At 42.3% G+C, this 22,246-nt stretch overlaps 1 protein-coding gene across 6 annotated transcripts in view; it reads left to right on the top strand.

The window, feature by feature from the left end:
• Positions 1 to 22,246, top strand: part of LOC129710317 (tensin-3-like) — a 484,648-nt gene that overhangs the window by 404,577 nt on the left and 57,825 nt on the right. For all 6 annotated transcript variants that reach the window (XM_055657243.1, XM_055657253.1, XM_055657263.1 and 3 more), the window contains one exon: positions 21,886 to 22,055. In XM_055657243.1, the coding sequence (XP_055513218.1) occupies positions 21,886 to 22,055 (170 nt within the window). The remainder of the gene's footprint in view (positions 1 to 21,885; positions 22,056 to 22,246) is intronic.

Raw genomic sequence — 22,246 nt, 5'->3', positions numbered from 1 at the left:
GACTGCTAACCCATCACAGAGACCAATTTCTAGTTCTGTACCAATCAAGGTATCAGGAAGTCAATAGCATTCCAGATACTATTTTCCAGCCATTAAAGTTAATTGGTTGGAAACAACCGGCAGAATGTCTGCCGTTTCCAGGTATATCTAATTATAGGTATGAGCTCTTACTGGTGGTTTATAGTTCAAAAACTACCCTCAAACCTCGTGCAGGAACTTGAATTAAGGACCAGGAAAAGGCTGATTGTGAGACAGTTTACAAAAATGAGCCTTATTTTGGACTGGCTTCTAATCAACCTCCTCTCATGTACATACAGTGAGTGCCCTCCATAATGTTTGGGACAAAGACCCATCATTTATTTATTTGACTGTACTCCATAATTTTGAGATTTGTAATAGAAAAAAATCACATGTGGTTAAAGTGCACATTGTCAGATTTTATTAAAGGGTATTTTTATACATTTTAGTTTCACCATGTAGAAATTACAGCTGTGTTTATACATAGTTCCCCCATTACAGTGCACAATAATGTTTGGGACACATGGTTTCACAGGCATTTGTAATTGCTCAGGTGTGTTTAAATGCCTCCTTAATGCAGGTATAAGAGAGCTCTCAGCACCTAGTCTTTCCTCCAGTCTTTCCATCACCCTTGGAACATTTTATTGCTGTTTATCAACATGAGGAACAAAGTTGTGTCAGTGAAAGTCAAGGAAAGCCATTATGAGACTGAGAAACAAGAATAAAATTGTTAGACACCAGCCAAACCTTAGGCTTACCAAAATCAACTGTTTGGAACATCATTACGAATAAAGAGAGCACTGGTGAGCTTACTAGTCACAAAGGGACTGGCAGGTCAAGGAAGACCTTCCACCACTGATGAGAGAAGAATTCTCTCCATATTGAAGAAACACCCCGAAATGCCTGTCCGACAGATCAGAAACACTCTTCAGGAGTTAGGTGTAGATTTGTCAATGACCACTGTCCACAGAAGACTTCTTGAACAGAAATACAGAGGCTACGCTGGAAGATGCAAACCACTAGTTAGCCACAAAAAGAGGATGGCCAGGTTTCAGTTTGCCAAGAAGTACTTAAAATAGCAACTACAGTTCTGAAAAAAGGTATTGTGGAGAGATGAGACGAAGATTAACTTATATCAGAGTGATGGCAAGAGCAAAGTATGGAGGAGAGAAGGAACTTCCCAAGATCCAAAGCACACCATCTCATCTGTGAAACACGGTGATGGGGGTGTTATGGCCTGGGCATGTATGGCTGCTCAAGGTACAGGCTCACTTATCTTTGATGATACAAATGTTGATGGTAGTAGCATAATGAATTCTGAAGTGTATAGACACATCCTATCTGCTCAAGTTCAAACAAATGCCTCAAAATTCATTGGCCGGCGGTTCAATCTACAGCAAGACAATGATCCCAAACACACTGCTAAAGCAACAAAGGAGTTTTTCAAAGCTAAAATATGATCAATTCTTGAGTGGCCAAGTCAATCACCCGATCTGAACCCAATTGAGCATGCCTTTTATATGCTGAAGAGAAAACTGAACGGGACTAGCCCCCAAAACAAGCATAAGCTAAAGACGGCGGCAATACAGGCCTGGCAGAGCATCACCAGAGAAGACACCCAACAACTGGTGATATCCATGAATCACAGACTTCAAGCATGCAAAGGATATGCAACAAGATACTAAACATGACTATTTTCATTTACATGATGACATTGCTGTGTCCTAAACATTATGGTGCCCTGAAATGGGGGACTATGTATAAACACTGCTGTAATTTCTATGTGGTTGAACCAAAATGTATAAAAATGGCCTTTATTAAAATCTGACAATATGCTTATTTAACCACGTGTGATTTATTTCTATTACAAATCTCAATTTGTGGGGTCCAGAAGTAAATAAAAACATGATGGGTCTTTGTCCCAAACATTATGGATGGCACTGTGTACTATAGATTTTGACATACATATTGATTTTAATGTTAGCAAGTTCAAGCTTTGAAATTATCTATTTAAGGTTTTCTCCTAAGCACATCAATACCATGTGCAGTATCAAATAGTATCAAATACGTAAACTGAAAATTTAGTTAAATATAGGTGCAGAGCTTCCTATTAGTGGCCTTAACAAGGCCATCAGTGTAATCAAGGACAAGTCTCACTGCGTCCTTCTTCCCACTCCCACCAGAGAAGAGGTATAGAAGTTTGAAAATGCATACCTCCAGATTCAGGGCCAGTTTCTTCTCAGCTGTTATCAGGCAATTGAACCATTGTATCACTAACTGGAGAGTGGTCGACCATCTACCTCATTGGAGACCCTCAGGCTATCTTTGATCGGACTTTACTGGACTTTATCTTGCACTGAATGTTATTCCTTTTATTCTGTATTGGAACGCTGTGGATGGCTTGATTGTAATCATGTGTAGTATTTTTGCTGACTGGAGAGCAAGTAACAAGAAAGCTTTTCACTGTTCCTCAGTACACATGACAATAACCTAAACTGAGATTTTTTTTGTTTTGTGGACAATTGGTGCAGGAATGGGCCAATCACTGTGATCATGGCTGATCATTCACAATCAGTACCCCGTTCCTGCCTTCACCCCAAATCCCCAGACTATTCGCCACCCTCTGTGGCAGAGAGTGGTGAATCTCTGGAACTCTCTGCCACAGAGGGTAGTTGAGGCCAGTTCATTGGCTATATTTAAGAGGGAGTTAGATGTGGCCCTTGTGGCTAAGGGGATCAGGGGGTATGGAGAGAAGGCAGGTACTGGGATACTGAGTTGGATGATCAGCCATGATCATATTGAATGGCGGTGCAGGCTCGAAGGGCCGAATGGCTTACTCCTGCACCTAATTTCTATGTTTCTATGTTTCTATGACTATGCTTTTTAAATATGGCATTCAGAAAATGGATAAACAAGATAACATAGCAGAAAATGTTTCCATTAATGCAACCACTAGAAGGTTCAGCTGCTTATGAGAATATAATGCATATAAGACAGGCTTATGGATGTACAAATGGGGGGGAGAGAGAAGAGGGGGGAGAGATAAAGGAGGGAGGATATCATCAGCCAAAGCCGCTTGGTGTTATTTTCAAAGTTTGAATAATAACTTGAGAAATAATGCATGAATTTTCCAGATAAGGCGATTTTTGACTTCACGGCATAAATCTCTGTCGGAATATGTGAAAATTTTTCTGTTAGCTTATCTTTTTTTCGAGAAGATATGACAACACACTAACAAATACACGCACACGCACTCCCACACACACACACACACACACACACACACACACACACACACACACACACACACACACACACACACACACACACACACACACACACACACACACACACACACACACACACACACACCCACACACACTCCCACACATACACACTCCCACATACAAGATCAGAGTTTTATAGATATATAGGATATTACTGCTCAATTAGAAAGCAACGCTCCCTATCTATATTACTAAAACTCTGTTCTTGACCGGTTTTGGTGATCTGTGCCGCGATTTCCGAGAGAACGCCGCCACCTACGGCCGTCATTTTTGGCCACCTCACTCAGAGTCCCCCTCTGCCGTATGTGTGCTGATGATTTTTCCCGTCGATGAAATATGACAGAGATATTAATGTTTTTACAAAATTCCCCATTCCCTCTGCTGCCCCCGCTGGAGGCAGGGGAAGGGACTATAAAACCAGGAAGTGGTGTGCCTCATTCAGTCTCTTCAAGATAGAGGAAGGCTGAGGGTCACGTTTCTCTGAGCTGTGAATAACACTGAACACATGTCCACACAACTATGAGTAAGTACCCTTAATGTGGTTTGAAAATGAAAATATGGTTAAAGTAAAAAAGCACTGCCTGCAAATGGTTGTTTGGGTTGAAATAAAAAAGGCACTCTCTCTCTCCCCCCCTCTCTTCTCCCCCCTCCTCTCCCCCTCCCCTCACCTCACCCCCTTTCAGCACGCCACCTCACTCCCCCCTCTCCTCACTCCCCCCCCTCTCACACCCCCCCCTCCCTCACACCCCCCCCTCTCCTCTCTTCCCCCCTCTCCTCTCTTCCCCCTCTCCTCTCTTCCCCCTCTCCTCTCTTCCCCCTCTCCTCTCTTCCCCCCCTCTCTCTCTTCCCCCTCTCCTCTCTTCCCCCCCCTCTCCTCTCTCCCCCCCTCTCCTCTCCCCCTCTCCTCTCCCCCCTCTCCTCTCCCCCCTCTCCTCTCCCCCCCTCTCCTCTCCCCCCCTCTCCTCTCTGCCCCCCTCTATTCTACACCTCTCTATTCTACTCTCTCCCTCTCCCCCTCCCCTCCTCTCCCCCCCTCTCCTCTCCCCCCTCTCTCCTCCCCCCTCTCTCTCTCCCTTCCTCCCTCACTCTCTGTTTCCTCCATCCTCCGCCTTCCCTTCACTCCCTTCTCCTCGTTCACCTCTCTCCTCTCCCCGTCTTCTTCTCCTTCGTCCCCCTCTCTCCCTCTTCCATCCCTCTTTCCCCCTCTTCTCCTTCTTCCTTCCTTCTCCCCCCCCCTCTCCCCCCCCCCCTCCCCCCCATCTCTCCTCCTCCCCCATCCCCCTCTCCTCCCCCCATCTCTCCTCCCCCCATCTCTCCTCCACCATCTCTCCTCCCCATCCCTCCTCCTCTCTCCTCCCCTCTCCCTCCCCCCCCCCTCTCTCCTCCCCTCTCTCCCCCCCTCCCCCATCTCTCTCTCCCCTCCTCTCCCCCTCTCCTCTCCCCCTCTCCTCTCCCCCTCCCCCTCTCCCCCTCTCCTCCCCCTCTCTCCTCTCCCCCTCTCCTCTCCCCCTCTCCTCTCTCCCCCTCTCCTCCTCCCCCTCTCCCTCTCCTCTCCCCCCTCCCCTCTCCCCCTCCTCTCCTCCCTCTCCTCCTCTCCCCTCCCTCTCCCCCCCTCTCCTCCCCCCTCTCCTCCTCCTCCCCCCCCTCTCTCTCTCCCCCCTCTTTTTCCCCCCCTCCTCCACTCTTTTTCTCCCCCCCTCCTCCCCCTCCTCCCCCATCCCTCCCCTAAACTGCCCTCCCCTCCACACACCCCCTCCCCCCTCCCCTCACTCCCCCCCTCTCAGCACACCCCCCCCCTCCTCCCCCCCCCTCCCCCCTCCCCCCCTCCCCCTCTCCCCCCCCCCCCCCCTCTCTCCCCCCTCCCTCCCCCTCCCTCTCCCCTCCTCCCCCCTCCCTCCCCTAAACCTCCCCACCCCCTACCCTCTTCCCTCCACCCTCCCCTCCCCCTCCGCTCCCTGCTTCCCACCCCTTCCCCTCCGCCCCCCCCCCCTCTCCCCCTCCCCCCCCCCTTCTCTCTCTCCTCCCCCCCCCCCCCCCCTCACCCACCCTTCCACTTCTCCTCCTCCCCACCCTCCTCTCCCTCTTGCCCCTCTCTCTGTGTTTCTGTCTCTCTCTGTGTCTCTGCCCCTTCTCTCTCTGCCCTCACTATCATTCCCCGCCCCCTCTAGATGTGACTGCAAGTTGGGGGCTATGCGTCAGTAGATACGGTGGTTATGGGGTAAAAGGAGCAAATTAATAATATTAATATTATATCAAGAGGGGGTAATTAGCGTGAGTGCGGGGGGGGGGGAGATAGTTAGTGTGTGTGACACTGCATGCCGCCTCCCCCCCCACAACCGCACGTTGGGGGAACAGACCCAATGGGTCTGCACTTGGTCTAGCACTTGTATATAATCCTGTTCTACGTACAAAAGCTTTTGGAACCTTTGCGTAACTATATAGACTTTCTTGAGGTACTGAGATTTTAATTAAGGCTGGTCTGAGAGATGTGCACAAGCATAATAAAGAATTGTTTACTGATAAGATCATGGAAAATTAACATTAGAATAATGAAAGCATAAACACTCTTCAAGCTAAATGTACATTCTTAACCGTTTACAAGATGATTTTTGCTACAACAACTTCATTGCCATTCTGTTCATATTTAACTATTCCATCTATTCCAAGTGTTCTATTGCACTGATTTATGATTTCACCACAATAAATCAATTAAATAAATTGTTTCCCTTAATCAAAATTCATATCTGGTTGAACAATAGCGTTTATTATGTTATTCTTTTTCTGAGGCAGATGCTCTCCTCAATAAATTTTGCCACCAAATGTTTAATCTAGAGAGAGAATGATTTTTTAATAAATATTCTTGTGTGTAACACATGCTTGAAAATAAATGTAAACCAGAAATATATTTTTCAGCTCTTTCTTCATCTCTGACCTGTTTGCATGTTTGTTCATGTCTGCTCTTTCCTTTTTTGGCTCCAGTCATTCCTGCCTTGTTATTTATCTCTCTGACCTCTGTTTGAACATGGCAACAAGACTGCTCTTGTCAACATTACTGAGATGTATTTTTGATCGGACCCATGGAGTATTATTCCCTATTGACTGATTTGATTACTAATTCATGCATTGCAGAGCATTTCTCAATTTCTCAAGTTATTTTGATTCATCCCACTTAGCTGCAAATCTACCTCTGCCCCCATATCGTTAGCCCAGTTCTGCAGTTGTTTTTTTTCCTGACAGCGTTATATCACTTTCTATACTTGACTCCTCACTGCATTCCTTCTCGTGTTATTCTTTCCCTCAGGCAGGTGCTCTCCTCAATGGTCTTATCTACAAAGACTGTTTACTTCTCTGTCACTCCACTGGCATTACGTATAATCGTACAAATTTCCACCAAGTTTTAACGTCTGCAAGAATAAGTAATGTTGTCCAGCTCCTATACCATTCACTCCCCAGCTCTTTCCTCAGCTTGAAACCAGCCATGCAGATTCTCTGTGTCCAATCTGACCATGAGGAATGTGGCAGACAAAAATGCTGGAGAAACTCAGCGGGTGAGGCAGCATCTATGGAGTGAAGGAAATAGGCGACATTCCAGGTCTATTCGATTTTCCAGCATCTGCAGTTCCTTCTTAAAAATGAAGAATGTGACAAATCCTTTTCCACCGTTATGTCCGTGTACTTTTGCCCATGCATTCCCCCCCCCCCTCATTATGCATAAATCATGCCAATTTCAGCATTCTTCGCCCAAAAAAAAGAATTACCCATATGACTTCTCCGTGGCCCTGCAGCCTCCTCCTAAACCCCACCATGTGCTGTTGTCCACAGTATGAAACACCACTACCTACTCATCCCACTATTCCTCAACACTCCTCTGAAGAAGGGTGTCGACCTGAAACATCATCCATTCCTTCTCTCCAGGCATGCTGCCTGTCCCGCTGAGTTACTCCAGCATTTTGTGTCTCCCTTCGATTTCAACCAGCATCTGCAGTTCTTTCCAACACAGTTGCAGACACATTGTCATCAAATTACCAATCTCACTTAAAAGACCAGCAAATTTTCAGTTGGTGAACAACGATTATAATTCAGTTACAAATGAAGTTAGGTTACACTGGTATTACTTTGAGTTTAATTTTATGCTGAAGTGAATGATAAAATTAATGACTCGTGCTGAAGAAAATATGTTAATCTGTGCAATTATCTACTGAAAAATAAAGCGGCTGTAATTTAGTGTCAGGATGTTTTTAATTTTGCTACATTTACTTTTACACCTAATGCAACATGTTAGAAGTTGTGCTGTTTATGTTGGAAATCAGATATTTTTTAATTGATGGTCAGGGTATCAAAGTGTTTATTGCTATGAATGTTATTGAAATTCACAGTGAAATTCTTTGCTTGCATATCTAAGGTATACAAATAGTCCCCCGTAAAGGGCGCTTACAAAGTTACAAATTCTCTCCCCCGCCCCTCCCCCCCCCGCGCCAGGTCCTTTTTGTTTTCCGTGTCCTCCTTTGTTCCTTCCCACGGCAGCAGCGTCTTTGCGCTGTGGTCCGCTGTCGGTCAGCGTACCCATCGACCACCGCACCAACCTCTCCACTATCGCTGCTGGGTCCCCTCCGTGGCGCCGACATAGGCCCCAACCTCATGGCTTCGTCGACTGGCAGCACGTGGGCTCTGCCGACCCAGGCTCCGTCAGTCACTGGCTTCAACCTCGGTCGCGGGCCTCACTGGCTCCGTGGTTCGTCGGGAGATGTCTGCCGCAGTGGCTCGCTTACTCAAAACTTCAACTCTGTTTTTTCCCAAAGCTGGTAACATTTCTCCTGAGAAATCCCAGAGCCTAGAAATTCATCATCAATCCACAGCAAAAGCCTCTGAAAAAGAAGAAGCAGAAAGTGCCACTTCCAAAATCCATTTCATCAAAATTATTTAATTTGATTTCAATTGATTTCTGTAGAGGTGAAATGGCAGTGTGAGCAGCATGTTTTGCAAACAAATTTCTTTAGGGATTGGTACAGATTTTGACTTAAAATTCAAAACTAAAACAGCAAATATTAAACGTAAGCGAATGTTTGGATGAGAAATATCGATTTCATTCCACACTGCCGTTACCTTTGATGGGCCTTAAATAATAAAGAAGCAAGTGCAGCATAGTGGTACAGCGGTAGATTTGCTACCTTACAGCACCAGAGACCTGAGTGACTTCCCGATAGACTCCTGACTATGGGTGCAATCTGTACTGAGTTTGTACGTTCTCCCTGTAACCACTTGCTCCAAAGAAAAAAAAGAGGCTCTCCACCCTCTCCATATAACTCAAGCCAAAAGCCCAGATAACAGTCTGGTGATTCTCTTCTGCACCCTTTCTGACTTAATAACAACCTTCTTTTATCTGGCCAACTAGAACTGCACACAGTACTCCAAGTGTAGTCACATCAACGACTTGTACATCTGCATCATGATGTCCCTACCTTTGCACTCAATCCTTCCCAATGAAGGCTTTCACCTTCTTCACCATACTATCCAGCTGAGTCGCCACTTTTGGGAATATGTATCTCTACTATCTACAGCTCTACCATTTACTATGTCAGTCCTGCCCTCGCTTGGCATACCAAAATGCAACATCTCACACTTACCAGAGTGTTGTTTCTCGTTCCTTGGCCTACTTTCCCAACTGATCTTGATCTTGTTGCTAACTTGAATATTCTTCCTCGCCACCACCAACCACCATTATACCACCAACTTTGGGGTTTTCTGCACATTTACTGACAATGTCAACTATATTATCCAAATCATTAATGGATATAACAAACAGCAGTGGACCTAGCACTGAAGCTGCAACATACCACTAATCACAGGCCTCCAATCAGAAAAACAATCCTCCACATTACTTTTGGATTCCCACCACCAAGCCAACCTTGAATTCAATTGTCTAGGTCTCCTTGGATTCCATGCGATCTGACCTTCATGCGGGACCTTGTCAAAGGCCGAGCTAAAGTCTACATAAACAATGTCTGCTGCCCTGCTCTCATCAATCCTCTTGGTGACATTTATTTTGCCGGGCAGCGCAATTGCACAGCAGGAACCATAAAACAATGTTGGCTGTATCATGAAGATGCAAAGATACTAACGTTGGTTTTGGACACAATGTTTAGATGTATCTTTTTGCCTGCTTCAATATGTTGGGTAGTATACTTCCGACTTGCAATAAATATGCATTTTCTGATGATTATATTACCTGAAAATGGGTGTTGTGTTAATTAATTTGTGGGCCATTCTTGGTTTATTCAGTGGTGCAAAACTGCCCCTGAATCTGGAGGTACATTTTCACACTTCTATATCTTTTGCCCGATGGGAGAGGGGAGAAGAGGGAGTGGCCAGGGTACGACTCGTCCTTGATTATGCTGGTGGCCTTGCCAAGGCAGTGTGACGTATAAATGGAGTCAATGGAAGGGAGATTGGTTAGTGTGATGCACCCACAATTTTCTGCGATTTCTTGCTGTCTTGGATGGAGCTGTTCCTAAACCATGCTGTGGTGCATCCTGATAAAATACTTTCCACAGTGCATCTGTAGAAGTTGGTGAGAGTTGTTGGGGACATGCCTAACTTCTTAAGCTTTTTAAGAAAATAGAGTCATTGTTGTGCTTTCTTAGCAATTGTTTCAATATGGGTGGTCCAAGAGAAGTCGCAGGTGATATTTATTCCTAGGAATTTGAAGCTTTCAACCTTCACTACTTCAACGCCATCAGTGAAATTCGAGGTATGTACTTTGCTTCCTGGAGTCGATCATAAATCTCCTTTGGCTTGCTGACAATGAGAGAGAGGTTGTTGTCTCAACATCGGATCACAAGGTTCTCAATCTCCTTCTTGTACTCCGTCTCATTGTTATTTGATATCTGGCCCACAATGGTGGTGTCGTTTGCAAATTTGTAAATTGAATTAGATTTGTACATGGCTGCACAGTTGTGGGTGTACAAGGAGTAATAAAGGGGGTTGAGAACGCACCCTTGCAGAGCACCTGAATGTGGAGGATTGGGGATTATCGTAGAGCAATAAAATTCCAAAAGTTAAAATATGATGTAGAATTCAATAGTTGACAGCTTTAAATTTGAAAGGAAAGCAATATTGTTTATGTGAAAAAAATTGATAATCATTTTTTTCCTAAAGTTGTTTTACTGAAGAATTGAAACAAAAATGAAAGAACTACTTTGAATTGAATTAATATCTTGTGGCTATTTCTTTCCATATAATCATCTTTTCCAAACTTCCAAGAAGGGACCACTCTGGATTTAAGATTAAAAGTCAATTGGGTGGATCTGGAGAAGTGTGCTTTGCTGATCCTTACTGAAAGAAGCCCACAGTAGTATATCCTCTCATTGGCAAAAAATGTGCTCAAGCAATTGAGGGCTTGGCTCCAAGTTCAGGTTGAGTGTTGATCACTCAACCTGATGCACTGCAGTTTGTCTTGATGTTTGATGAAATGCAGAATGCTCTACTGGACCATGCATGTCAGGTTAACCTTTGTGTTTACAACATCCAGAACCTTCAATAGGATATAAGTGATGTCGCTTTTGATCCTACCCCACCCCATAGTGTAAATGTCACCTGCCAAACTTTCAGCATTACTACACTGGTGAGAAGGGGGGACTCTGCTAATTTATTTTAAGGATGCTAGTCAAATCGTATACTCAAAATAATATAGTCTTAAAGTTATCCAGCATGGAATCGGGCCCAGTTGGTCCATGACAAAGGTGCCTTCCTATGTTAGTTCCTTGGTGTAAGAGAAGCACTTGAAAAATGCATGTGGACCATATTGAAGAGCACCATTCCTGTTTAGTCTGAGGCAAAATACCCCAATAGAGATTCGCACGCATGGTGAGTGTTCCCTAATTCCATGTCAATCAAGGTCCAAGTGACACATTGCAGTAATAAAGGGCTGAGCAGGATGAGATTTGATTTGTTTTTTTTGTTTAAAATTCCTGATGCTTAAATTTATGTAATTGCCAGGGTTTCTTCCCCCATTGCTATGGGACATATGAAATGCAGATTATCCATCCAGTTAGTCTGCATTCCCATTATTTGCCCCACAGCTTTAAGCAAATACTTCCCTTTTGGATGGAAAGGTTGACATGCCTATTGATGTACTCTGGAGTGATGGGATGGGGCATTAGGAGCAGTAATTTTATTTTCTTAAGCAAGCATGTAGCATGTGACAGATGGAAACAAGTTTCAACTCAAGTTTGCCTGAATGGCCTGTTTCAACTCTCTATGACTCTATAAATGCATACTTTGATCAGGAACCCAAAATTCCAATACTCAAGGTGTGGTGTTATATATAATGTCATATCAATATCCTATATAATTATAATAGGAGGCCCAAAACAGTTGTTGTAAGGCTTATTTGGTTGAATCAATTTGACATTAAAGCCATTTGAGATTACAGTCTAGGCTTACTGAAGTTATGCTGTTTGCCAAATGTTGGTTACATACATCGACATTAAAATGTACTACTTTCTAGGAAACCTCCAAACTATTCCGTGAATAATAACATTTAAAAGACATTTGAACAGGTACATGGATAGGAAAGTTTTAGAGCGATATGGGAGAAACGTGAGCAGGTAGGTCTGGGGTAGATGGGGCATCTAGGTCGGCATGGACAAGTTGGACCGAAGGGCCTGTTTCCATGCTAAGTGACTGACTCATCACTCTACAACTGTTTTACTTTGGAGTTGCATATTTCATGTTGTTAATTGTTGCATGTTTCCAGTTTCACATTTCACTCAATTCACTTGATCAGCATCTGGGCTGTAATATAAATATATATATATATTATATTTATAATATATATAAATTCACATTAGTGAATATAAATATATGATGCTCATTCTTAAACCAATCGAGGAATTACTAAGTGGGTACATTGGATGCAAACCATGTTACCATTAATAGCATGGATCCATTCAAGCAGACAGGAGAAAGAGAAAGAATATGTTAATTAGGTGGAATAAAGTAAGATTAAAAGAGGCTGGTGTGGATACCAGTATAGACAACTTGGGCCAAATGGTTATTACTAACTATATCAACCATATTAGGGAAAAGACCCAAATTGTTGAAGTAACAACAGTCCAGACAGCATCTCTGGAGAATACTGGACAGGTGACATTTTGGGTCGGGACTTAAAGGTCCTGACCTGAAACATTGCCTATCCATGTACTCCAGAGATGCTACCTGATCTGCTGAGTTAGTTTAGCAGTTTTATTTTTTGGTAAACCAGCAGCTGCAGTTCCTAGTGTCTATATGTTGGAGAAAAAGTTGGTCTTGTGCCATTGATAGCAGAATTTGTGAAATATGAAAGTACTGTTCCCCTCTCTAAATATTCTTGGGGGTAAATCTAAATGCACTTGCATGAGTGCAATGCACTTTTCATCCATTAGTTGATAATGATTATGGGAGTGATTACAGTTAACAATTATATCAGTGGGATCAGGGATAGCTGGTTTTATTGTCCACCACTTATTCAATGTATTTACATCTACAGTGCCCACCATAATGTTTGGAACAAAGACCCATCATTTATTTATTTGCCTCTGTACTCCATAATTTGAAATTTGTAATAGAAAAAAAATCATATGTGCTTAACGTGCACGTTGTCAGATTTTAATAAAGGCAATTTTTATACATTTTGGTTTCACCATGTAGAAATTACAGCAGTGTTTATACATAGTACCCCCATTTCAGGGCACCATAATATTTGTGACACAGCAATGTCATGTAATTGAAAGTAGTTATGTTTAGTATTTTGTTGCATATCTTCTTGCATGCAATGACTGCTGGAAGTCTGCGATTCATGGACATCACCAGTTGCTGGGTGTCTTCCTCAGTTTTCACTTCAGCAGTCCCCCTCAGTTTTCACTTCAGCATATAAAAGGCATGCTCAATTGGGTTCAGATTGGGTGATTGACTTGGCTACTCAAGAATTGACCATTTTTTAGCTTTGAGAAACCCCTTTGTTGGTTTAGCAGTATGTTTGGGATCATTGTCTTGCTGTAGAATGAACCGCTGGCCAATGAATTTTGAGGCATTTGTTTGAACTTGAGCAGATAGGATGTGTCTATACACTTCAGAATTCATTATGCTACTACCATCAGCAGTTGTATCATCAGGAAGATAACTGAGCCAGTACCTACAACAGCCATACATGCCATACAGCCATACAGCCATACATGACACCCCCACCACCGTTGTTTCACAAATGAGGTAGTATGCTTTGGATCCTTCTCTCCTCCATACTTTGCTCTTGCCATCACTCTGATAAATTAATCTTCATCTCATCTGTCCACAATAACTTTTGTCCAGAACTGTGGTTGCTCTTTTAAGTACTTCTCGGCAAACTGTTATCCGGCCATCATATTTTTGCGGCTAATCAGTGGTTTGCATCTTCCAGTGTAGCCTCTGTATTTCTGTTCATGAAATGTTCTGCGGACAGAGGTCATTGACAATTTCACACCTGATTTTTGAAAAGTGTTTCTGAACTGTCGGACAAGTGTTTGGGGATTTTTCTTTATTATGGAGAGAATTATTCTGTCATCAGCTGTGGAGGTCTTTCTTGGCCTTCCAGTCCCTTTGCAATTAATAAGCTCACCTGTGCTCTCTTTCTTCTTAATGATGCTCCAAACAGTTGATTTTGGTAAGCCTAAGGTTTGGCTGATGTCTCTAACAGTTTTATTCTTGTTTCTCAGTCTCCTAATGGCTTCTTTAACTTTCATTGGCACAACTTTAGTCCTGATGTTGATAAACAGCAATAAAAGTTTCGAAAGGTGATGGAAGGACTAGAGGAAAGATTATGTGCTGAGAGCTCTCTTATTCCTGCATTAAAGAGGCAATTAAACACACCTGACCAATTACAAACGCCTGTGAAGCCATGTGTCCCAAACATTATGGTGCTCTGAAATGGAGGGACTATATATAAACACTGGTCTAATTTCTACATGGTGAATCCAAATTGTGTAAAAATGGCCTTTAATAAAATCTGACAATGTGCACTTTAACCAAGAGATTTTTTTCTATTACTAATCTCAAATTGTGGAGTACAGAGGCAAATAAATGATAGCTCATTGTCCCAAACATAATGGAGGCAATGTATATCTGTCCTGCAGGATCCTACAAAGTTAATCATTAATTCATAATCCAAACTAATTACAGGTTAACAGTACAATTCTATTAACAGTAAACAGTGACAAGTCATCACTTAGCCTTTAAACTGTTGATTTGGACTCGACAAAGTCAAAATAATTGGCTGATGTGATACGTTATGTAAGATTTTGTCTGCAGCGTTTATCTTTGTGCTTTACAGTATAAGATTCAGTGCAAATTACTGTGTTTTGAATAATTAAAAAAGCTGCTGCATACATGATCTTTTAATTAATGGACTAGCTTTATCATAGATTCTTTCTGGCAAGTCCACTGCCTAAGAATAAAATCAGTACAATAATGTGACCAATATTATGCCACTCAGGATAAGAGCTAACCATTTTCCCTCTGTTAGCTTGATGTTGCTGGGTCTCCCCTATCGAGCTAGGTATTTATGATTAAATCCAATCCAAAGCCTTGAGTACAAGAATTTATGATGATGTTTTGGTGTGGTACTGAGCGATGTGCATGTCTTTTACATTTTGCATGAGATGCATTTGCACGAGGCAGTGAACATCAAGGATCATATAGTATTATTTTGAAGAAGAAGAGGGAAGTTAGGTTTCACATCGTGGTCAATTATTATACCTTAATATTGCTAAACCAAAATTGTCTAGTCATATTTTCTATGTCACAAGCACTTATCCTTCAATTAAATTTTTTTTTTGCCTTACGTCATGTACGATGCACACTTAACATAAGATGTTGAGTGGCACAGTGGTGCAGCGATAGTTACTGCCTTACAGTGCCAGATACCCAAGTTCAATCCTAACTAGGGGTGCTGTCTGTACTGGGTTTGTACGTTCTCCCCACGAGCACGTGGGTTTTCTCCTGGTGCTCCAGTTTCCTTCAATACTCCAAAGAAGGCTAATTGGCAGTTAATTGGCTTTGGTAAAAAGTGAAAATTGTCCCTAGTATGTAAGATAGTTCTAGTCTCCAGGGATCGCTGGTCGGTGCAGACCCAATGGGCCGAGTTTCCGCGCAGTATCTCTAAACTAAAAAACTATGCTGAAATTCTTTCTCTGACAAATCTACAACCTTTTAAAGTGATTTGCCCTTAAATGGAAATGCCCTTGTATACCTGATGTCTAGAGATTTTTTTTATGAATGTTTTGCATGTGGGTTAATCTTTCACAGGATCTGATATTCATCTTTCCCAGACATTTACATGTTCTGGGTCAGAAATCTCAGACATGCGGTGATGTCTGTGGAACTGTAGTGTGGGTTTATTGGACATGTCAGCCATTTATCATTGGCCAATAAAAATGTTATTGTTTAAATTTATTTGTATCTTAGGCCCTGTTCCTTTACATTATTTTAATTATATCCTTCAGGCAAGGTTGTCTCTCTATACGCATCACAAAGCTCACAATATATTTGTTTCACGCCACTTCAGCACCTCTCCATCTAGAATATAGCTGCCTGGATTTCAACATTGCTTCATAATGGGTCTTTCTTGATAATGGTGGACATTAAATCTGTTCATTGTTACATATTCCATAAATGAGCTGCTGAACAGCAACTCAGATTGAAAACTTTTACTGCAGTCCTGGTGAAGGTACTCCCGCTGTTCTTTTGAGGGTTGAAGGCAGAGGTTGAAAGCTCCATCATTTAGATCCAGTCGCAACAAAGGACCGGTGACAAACATTCGAATCACCATGGTGTGTGATTAAGAGGGGAGCATTCCAGGTGGTTGTGTCGCATGCTCCTATTGCTCATAGTCAGATAGTTTTATAGCACAGAAAATGATCTTTGGCTCAACTTACCCACTGCTATCCAGCACCTGAACCTATCACCTCTTTCACTCCCCCTTCCTGGAGGTGCTGCCACGTACTCTATCTCATTCAATTATTCCGTAATTGAACTTTAGTATTTTGTTTTGCACTACTTGAGATTGCACTACAATCTTTGCACCTTTCTGCTGTTTTGCATTTGTTGTTGTCTTTATTGTTGTATCTATCGTTACCTTATACCGTTTCCTCTGTGACCTTCATGCAAGCGAGAAATGTCATTGCACCATCGTGTATGTGTCAATAAACCTCATTGGTGATGCTTGGACTATCCTTGTTCAGACGTTGTTGGCTTTTCCTTGCACTAAATGTTATTGCCTTGTCATATATCTACACTCTGAAAATGGCTGGAATGTAATCATGTATTGTCTTGCCGCTGACTGGATAGCACACAATAAAAGCTTTACACTCTACCTCGATACACGTGACAATAAACTAAACTGAATAAACTCAAATGAATCTGATGAAGCAGCCAAGGTGATTTCACCTTGAACTCTCCTCTGAGGAGCTCCGGCAGTGTTGCTCAAGAAGCTGGGATGATTGACTTACAACAACTGCAGACATCTTCCTTTCAGTGAGGCTCCTACCGCTGGATTGCTTTCTCTTTGATCTCCATTGACCGTAGTTTTTACCAGGATGACTTGGTCAAACGCTGCCTTGATGTCGTGCAGTTACTCTAATCTTTGGAATTCAGCTCTTGTCCATATTTAGACCAAGGCTGTGGCGAGAACTGGAGCCAATAGCCAAACTGAGCATTGGTGAGGAAATGTTGCTTGATAGCATGTCGACAACAGTTCCATCACTTGACTGACGACCGTGATTAGACTGATATCAACAGCTGGATTGTACTTGTCCTGTTTTTTTGTGAACAGGACGTGTCTGGGCAATTTCCCGCATTATCAGGAAGATGGCAATGTTGAAACTTGTTCTGGAGAGTCGGTTTTCAGTATGAGAGCCGGAATGTGGTCCAGAGCTGTGACCTTTGATGTATCCAGTGCTCAGCATTTCTTCAAATCATGTGGAATTAATTAAATTGTTCTTTTGATTCAGCAATGATTTGTTTCTGCAAGATACTCAAATGGACAGAAAAAGTGAAACATAATCTCATGTTTCCATACTCAAAACCTCAAAGAAGAAAGATGAGATTCTGCTTATCCTTGTGTACTGACCTTAAATGCTGCAATATTGAATTGTTTCAGTGTTGCCTGTCATCGACAATTAATGAATAATAAGCAGTCAGTACCAGGACATCTGTGGACTGCATTTATAATCCAAATATGAAATGCAAAAATCTTTCCACAGTACCTCGGTACACGTGACAACAAGCTAAACTAAACTAAACGTTGCCTATTTCCTTCGCTCCATAGATGCTGCTGCACCCGCTGAGTTTCTCCAGCACTTTTTCCTACCTTTGATTTTCCAGCATCTGCAGTTCCTTCTTAAAAACTAAACTAAACTAACTGAACCAAATTCTTCTATTGTAACTGAACTGTAACTTTGCACTACCTTTCAATATGGGAAAAACATCATTTAGTGACCACCTCCCAAATTCAAACATAACTGTAAATCAAAATTGCTGGTCTAGGTTGGGATCTGCCATGGTTTTATACTCACTGCTCCTGATTTACTGAATTCCCTGAAACAAGTCCAATGGTTGACTGCACCATTTACTGCAGAAAGTTTTGAACATTGAAGTTCCTTGTCAATGGTAATGCTCTTTCTGAATAAATGCTCATGATCCTGGCTTAATTTAAACTATAAACCATTATCACTTTAGACATTTTGTCTCAAACCAAACTAAGCATGATTGCTTGATGTTGGACATTACTTACTGCACATTGGCTTAGATTTGAGCAAAGGATGCTGGAGAATGTCAACGGGTCAGGCAGCATCTGTGGAAGGAATGGACAGGCAACCGTTCTGGTCAGGACCTTTCTTCAGACTGGAGAAAACGGAGGCATGCTGTTTGTGATGATATCAGAGTGGAGGAGTAAAATGGAGACACAAGAAACTGCAGATGCTGGAATCTTGAACAAAAAGCAAAATGCTGGAGGAACTCAGCAAATCAGGCGACATCTGAAGGGGGAATGTGCAGATGACTTCACCTTCATATTGGGCCTCAACAGTGATTGTAGTTCCAAGTATTTGGCAGCAAAGCACGGTGAATTCAACTTTCAACTTTATTTCTGCAATCTGCTTTCATTTGAGAAATAATAGTGCGATATTGAACAGTAATTTTCAGCTGAACTTTTTTTAAATCTTAACCTCTTATAGTTTCTCATCTGCTGCTTTTAATGATATCAGTTAACATAAATTTTGCATCAAACATGTGATTTTCCCTTCCATATCTATATGATATTTAGCCTGAAATTCTTCAGTCATTCCAGTAACTTCTCAGTTTCACACTTGTGGGGAGAAGATGGGTGTTCTTGGCGGTTTTATTTTGGGGCATTACCTTTAACCACCACAATCACAGTCAATGAAAATGTGAGGTGTGTTCTAAGCAAAATCCTCTGTCACGAAGGTTCACCGCTATATTTGGAGGGACATGTAGCTGGATTGCAACTAAAAAAGGAGCCACCATCTCCTTAAGAGATATAGGCTCTCCAAGTATCCAGATTGGACTCTGGCCTGGAATCTCCCCCAAAAAAGGATGAGGATGCAATTTTAAAACAGCTTCTTTTGACTCCTTGTTTCTATTGACTCCCACTGAAAGGAAATTCTGTTGTGCTGGATTATGAGAAGGCCATGTACAAAATAAAATATGACAGAGAAAAGGGTCCCTCGGCCCACAATCTCTGTGTCAAACGATGCCAAGATAATCGAATTTACCTGCACATGATCTGTATCCCTCCATTCCTGCTTACCCATGTTTTATTTTTAGAGATACAGGGTGGAAACAGGCCCTTTGGTCCACTGGGTCCGCGCCAACCAGCAATCCCCGCACATTAACACTGCCCTACACACACTAGGGACCATTTTTACTTGTACCAAGCCAATTTACCCACCTACCTGTACGTCTTTGCAGTGTTAATGTGACTATTTGAAAGCCACTTTCATATCTGCATCCACTGCCACCCCTGGCATTGTATTTGAGGCACCCACCACCCTCTGAGCAGATAAAACCTTGCCTCGAACATCCCCTTTAAACCTTTCCTGTCACACCTTAAAGTGATGCCCTCTAGTCATTGAAGTTTCCACATGGGAGGAAGGGAGGAGGGGAAAGTTCTGACATTCTACCCCATTGCCCCATCAGTCCGCTAGACTACCACCTACCTCGCTGGCGGACTCCACATTTTGTGAATCCTCCGGCAGCCAGTCGCCCTGGCAATTCGGTGGTAGGCTCGTGTGGAGTGATCGTCTACATCTCCACAGAATTCACCAAATGGCATGGTCCCTTCTCAGGCCCAGTGCCTCAATCTGTAACACACCGATGGACATACCTATGTTTAATACATGCCATTCTATTCCATTTGCAGTGCACTTTTGGTACTTGCTTTACATTTAAATTCCAGTGACATCTGTTTCTGGTTTGTTTTTATGCCTCACTAGAATGTTATTACTGTTAATGCATCAGAAACACTTTTCCCATGGAAACTACTTCACCAATGATGCAAACTGTACTCTGTAACTATCCTATAAAACAATTTGTTCCGCATATATTCATGGTCTGCAGTGGTCAGGACTTTTCAAAGATTGTCACTGCTCTTTCTGTAAAATATTTTTGTTCGTTGATCTGTGCAATACTACCTAACTGTGACACAACTGACCCGTTTACTCATCACCATTCATTGTTTTTTTTTTAAAACAGGATTTTAAATGTATTTTCCAAAAACACCCCACTGCAAATATTGTTAGCAAACGATTATAGCCTGACATAATATTAAGGAATATCAATACATATTTTGTTGGGAAGGAAAGCCATCAAATCATTAACATAGTTGATATGTTTAAGAAAGAACTGCAGATCCCCATAGATGCTACCTCAACCGCTGAGTTTCTCCAACATTGTTAAACATAGTTGACGTAATTAGCTATTTCAAGAATCTTTGATTACTTGTATGTTTTTCTTCTGGTGACTCATTAACCATTGATTGTGAGGGTGCATTATTTTGTGCATTGATGGTACATGTTAAAAAAAGACTGGTATTTGTTCCACTTGGATGTTACCTGGTGCTGTGAGGCTCTTTCACAATTCCACACCATACCGTGGTGATCTTTGCCCTCTTTTAATTAGTTATGGAATCACCTGTTCCTTCTGCTCTCCAGAACTAGTCAGGTCTTTAACTGTGGTGAGGATTCAGGGAAACCAGTGAATTACAACGCTCTTCAGCCTTTGAAAGGATGTTGACAAAACTGTCAGTTCCGTTTTATAATTTATTGTATGTCTGCAGAGAGGACTTCTCGTGTGAATGAGAATTCCTCGACTTTATTGTGCACCTGTCAACATTTCTGGTAAACACAAATTGCTGGAGTAACTCAGCGGGACAGTCAGCATCTCTGGAGAGAAAGAATGGGTGACGTTTCGGGTCGAGACCCTTCTGCAGACATCTGGTTGAATTTCACTGAGCATCTTTGACTGTTAATGAAACCAACTCTATGAACCGGGCACATTGTTACATTTACTGATGAATGCCAATGGGAAGGGAACAATTTTGTGCCCTGTAGGAGGCCTACAGTAATCAATGGTAGTTTGACAAGATTGGTTTTAAAGTCAGTTATTAATATAATTCTAGTGGTGACACTGCCAAATTAAAATCGATGAGAAAGCTGCCAAATATTCAGATTAATTATGTGACTTTAAATGTTTAATTGGAAAAGAAAACAATGATATAAGGCTAAGATAGACACAAAATGTTGGAATAACTCAACGGGACAGGCAGCATCTCTGGAGAGAAGGAATGGGTGACATTTCGGGTTGAGTCCCTTCTTCAGACTGTTGTACTGATGTGTAGCCCCTATGGTTGGATGATTCATCAAGCTCCAAGAGACTAAGAGATGTGAATGGCCTCATGTTGAATGTCAACCTGTCCATATTTAAATTTTTTTGCACGGTAAGAATAAAGGTCATTAAATCGGAGACACAAGGAACTGCAGATGCAGGAACCTTGAGCAAAACGGAAAGTGCTGGAGTAACGCCACGAGTCAGGCAGCATCTCCGGACGACATGGATAGGCAACGTTTCTGGTCAAGACTCTCAGAATGCAGAAGGGTCCAGATCTGAAATATTGCCTATCCATGTCCTCCAGAGACGCTGCCTGACGTGCAGAGTTACTCCAGCATTTTCTGTTTTAATCAAGGTTATGAAGTAGTTTGCTCAATCGCAGCAGCATGTGAAAAGAAAAGTAGGTGATATAAAGTAAAAATGGTGCAGATATCCACGCATCTTTCTTTAGTTTTCTAGGACAATCATTTAAAATCAATCGCAATTGTATAAATGAAATAATGGACATAACGTATTTTCAATACAATCAGTATTTGGGAAGAGATAAAATCCGATTGCTGGAAATCCTCGGGAGGTCTCGCACTATATGTGATTTTTCAGGGTGGTGGCCTTAAGATTTTGGAGGGAATCATTCCAAATTAATACTGATTTTTTTTTTCATGCACAGGTCAACAGGCGAGCAACAATCACCTAACATTGGGAAGGACAAGGCAACTGAGTGTAGGACAATATGATCAAGGTGAAGCTCATCTGCTCTATGACCAGAGTGGATGGATCAAATCCTCTGACTCTTCCCACTCCAATGGATTATTCACCTCAACTGGCCAGTCTGGGGGGGTAAGTTACACAGTCATTTAAATTAAATGCACTAGGTGGAAAGATTGTACTTGGTATATTTTGTTCAATTGTTATCACCTTGTTGTAGGAAAGATGCTGTTATGCTGGAAAGAGTACAGCAAAGATTTACAAGGAAGTTTCCAGGACCCAAGGTCCTGACCTATAGGGCAAGGTTGGGACTTTATTCCTTG

The sequence above is a fragment of the Leucoraja erinacea genome, chromosome 2 (genome assembly GCF_028641065.1).
Source record: "Leucoraja erinacea ecotype New England chromosome 2, Leri_hhj_1, whole genome shotgun sequence".
NCBI classification, from domain to species: Eukaryota; Metazoa; Chordata; class Chondrichthyes; order Rajiformes; family Rajidae; genus Leucoraja; species Leucoraja erinaceus.
The sequence above is the reverse complement of the archived record's forward strand: the minus strand, read 5'-3'. Positions and strand labels throughout refer to the sequence as shown.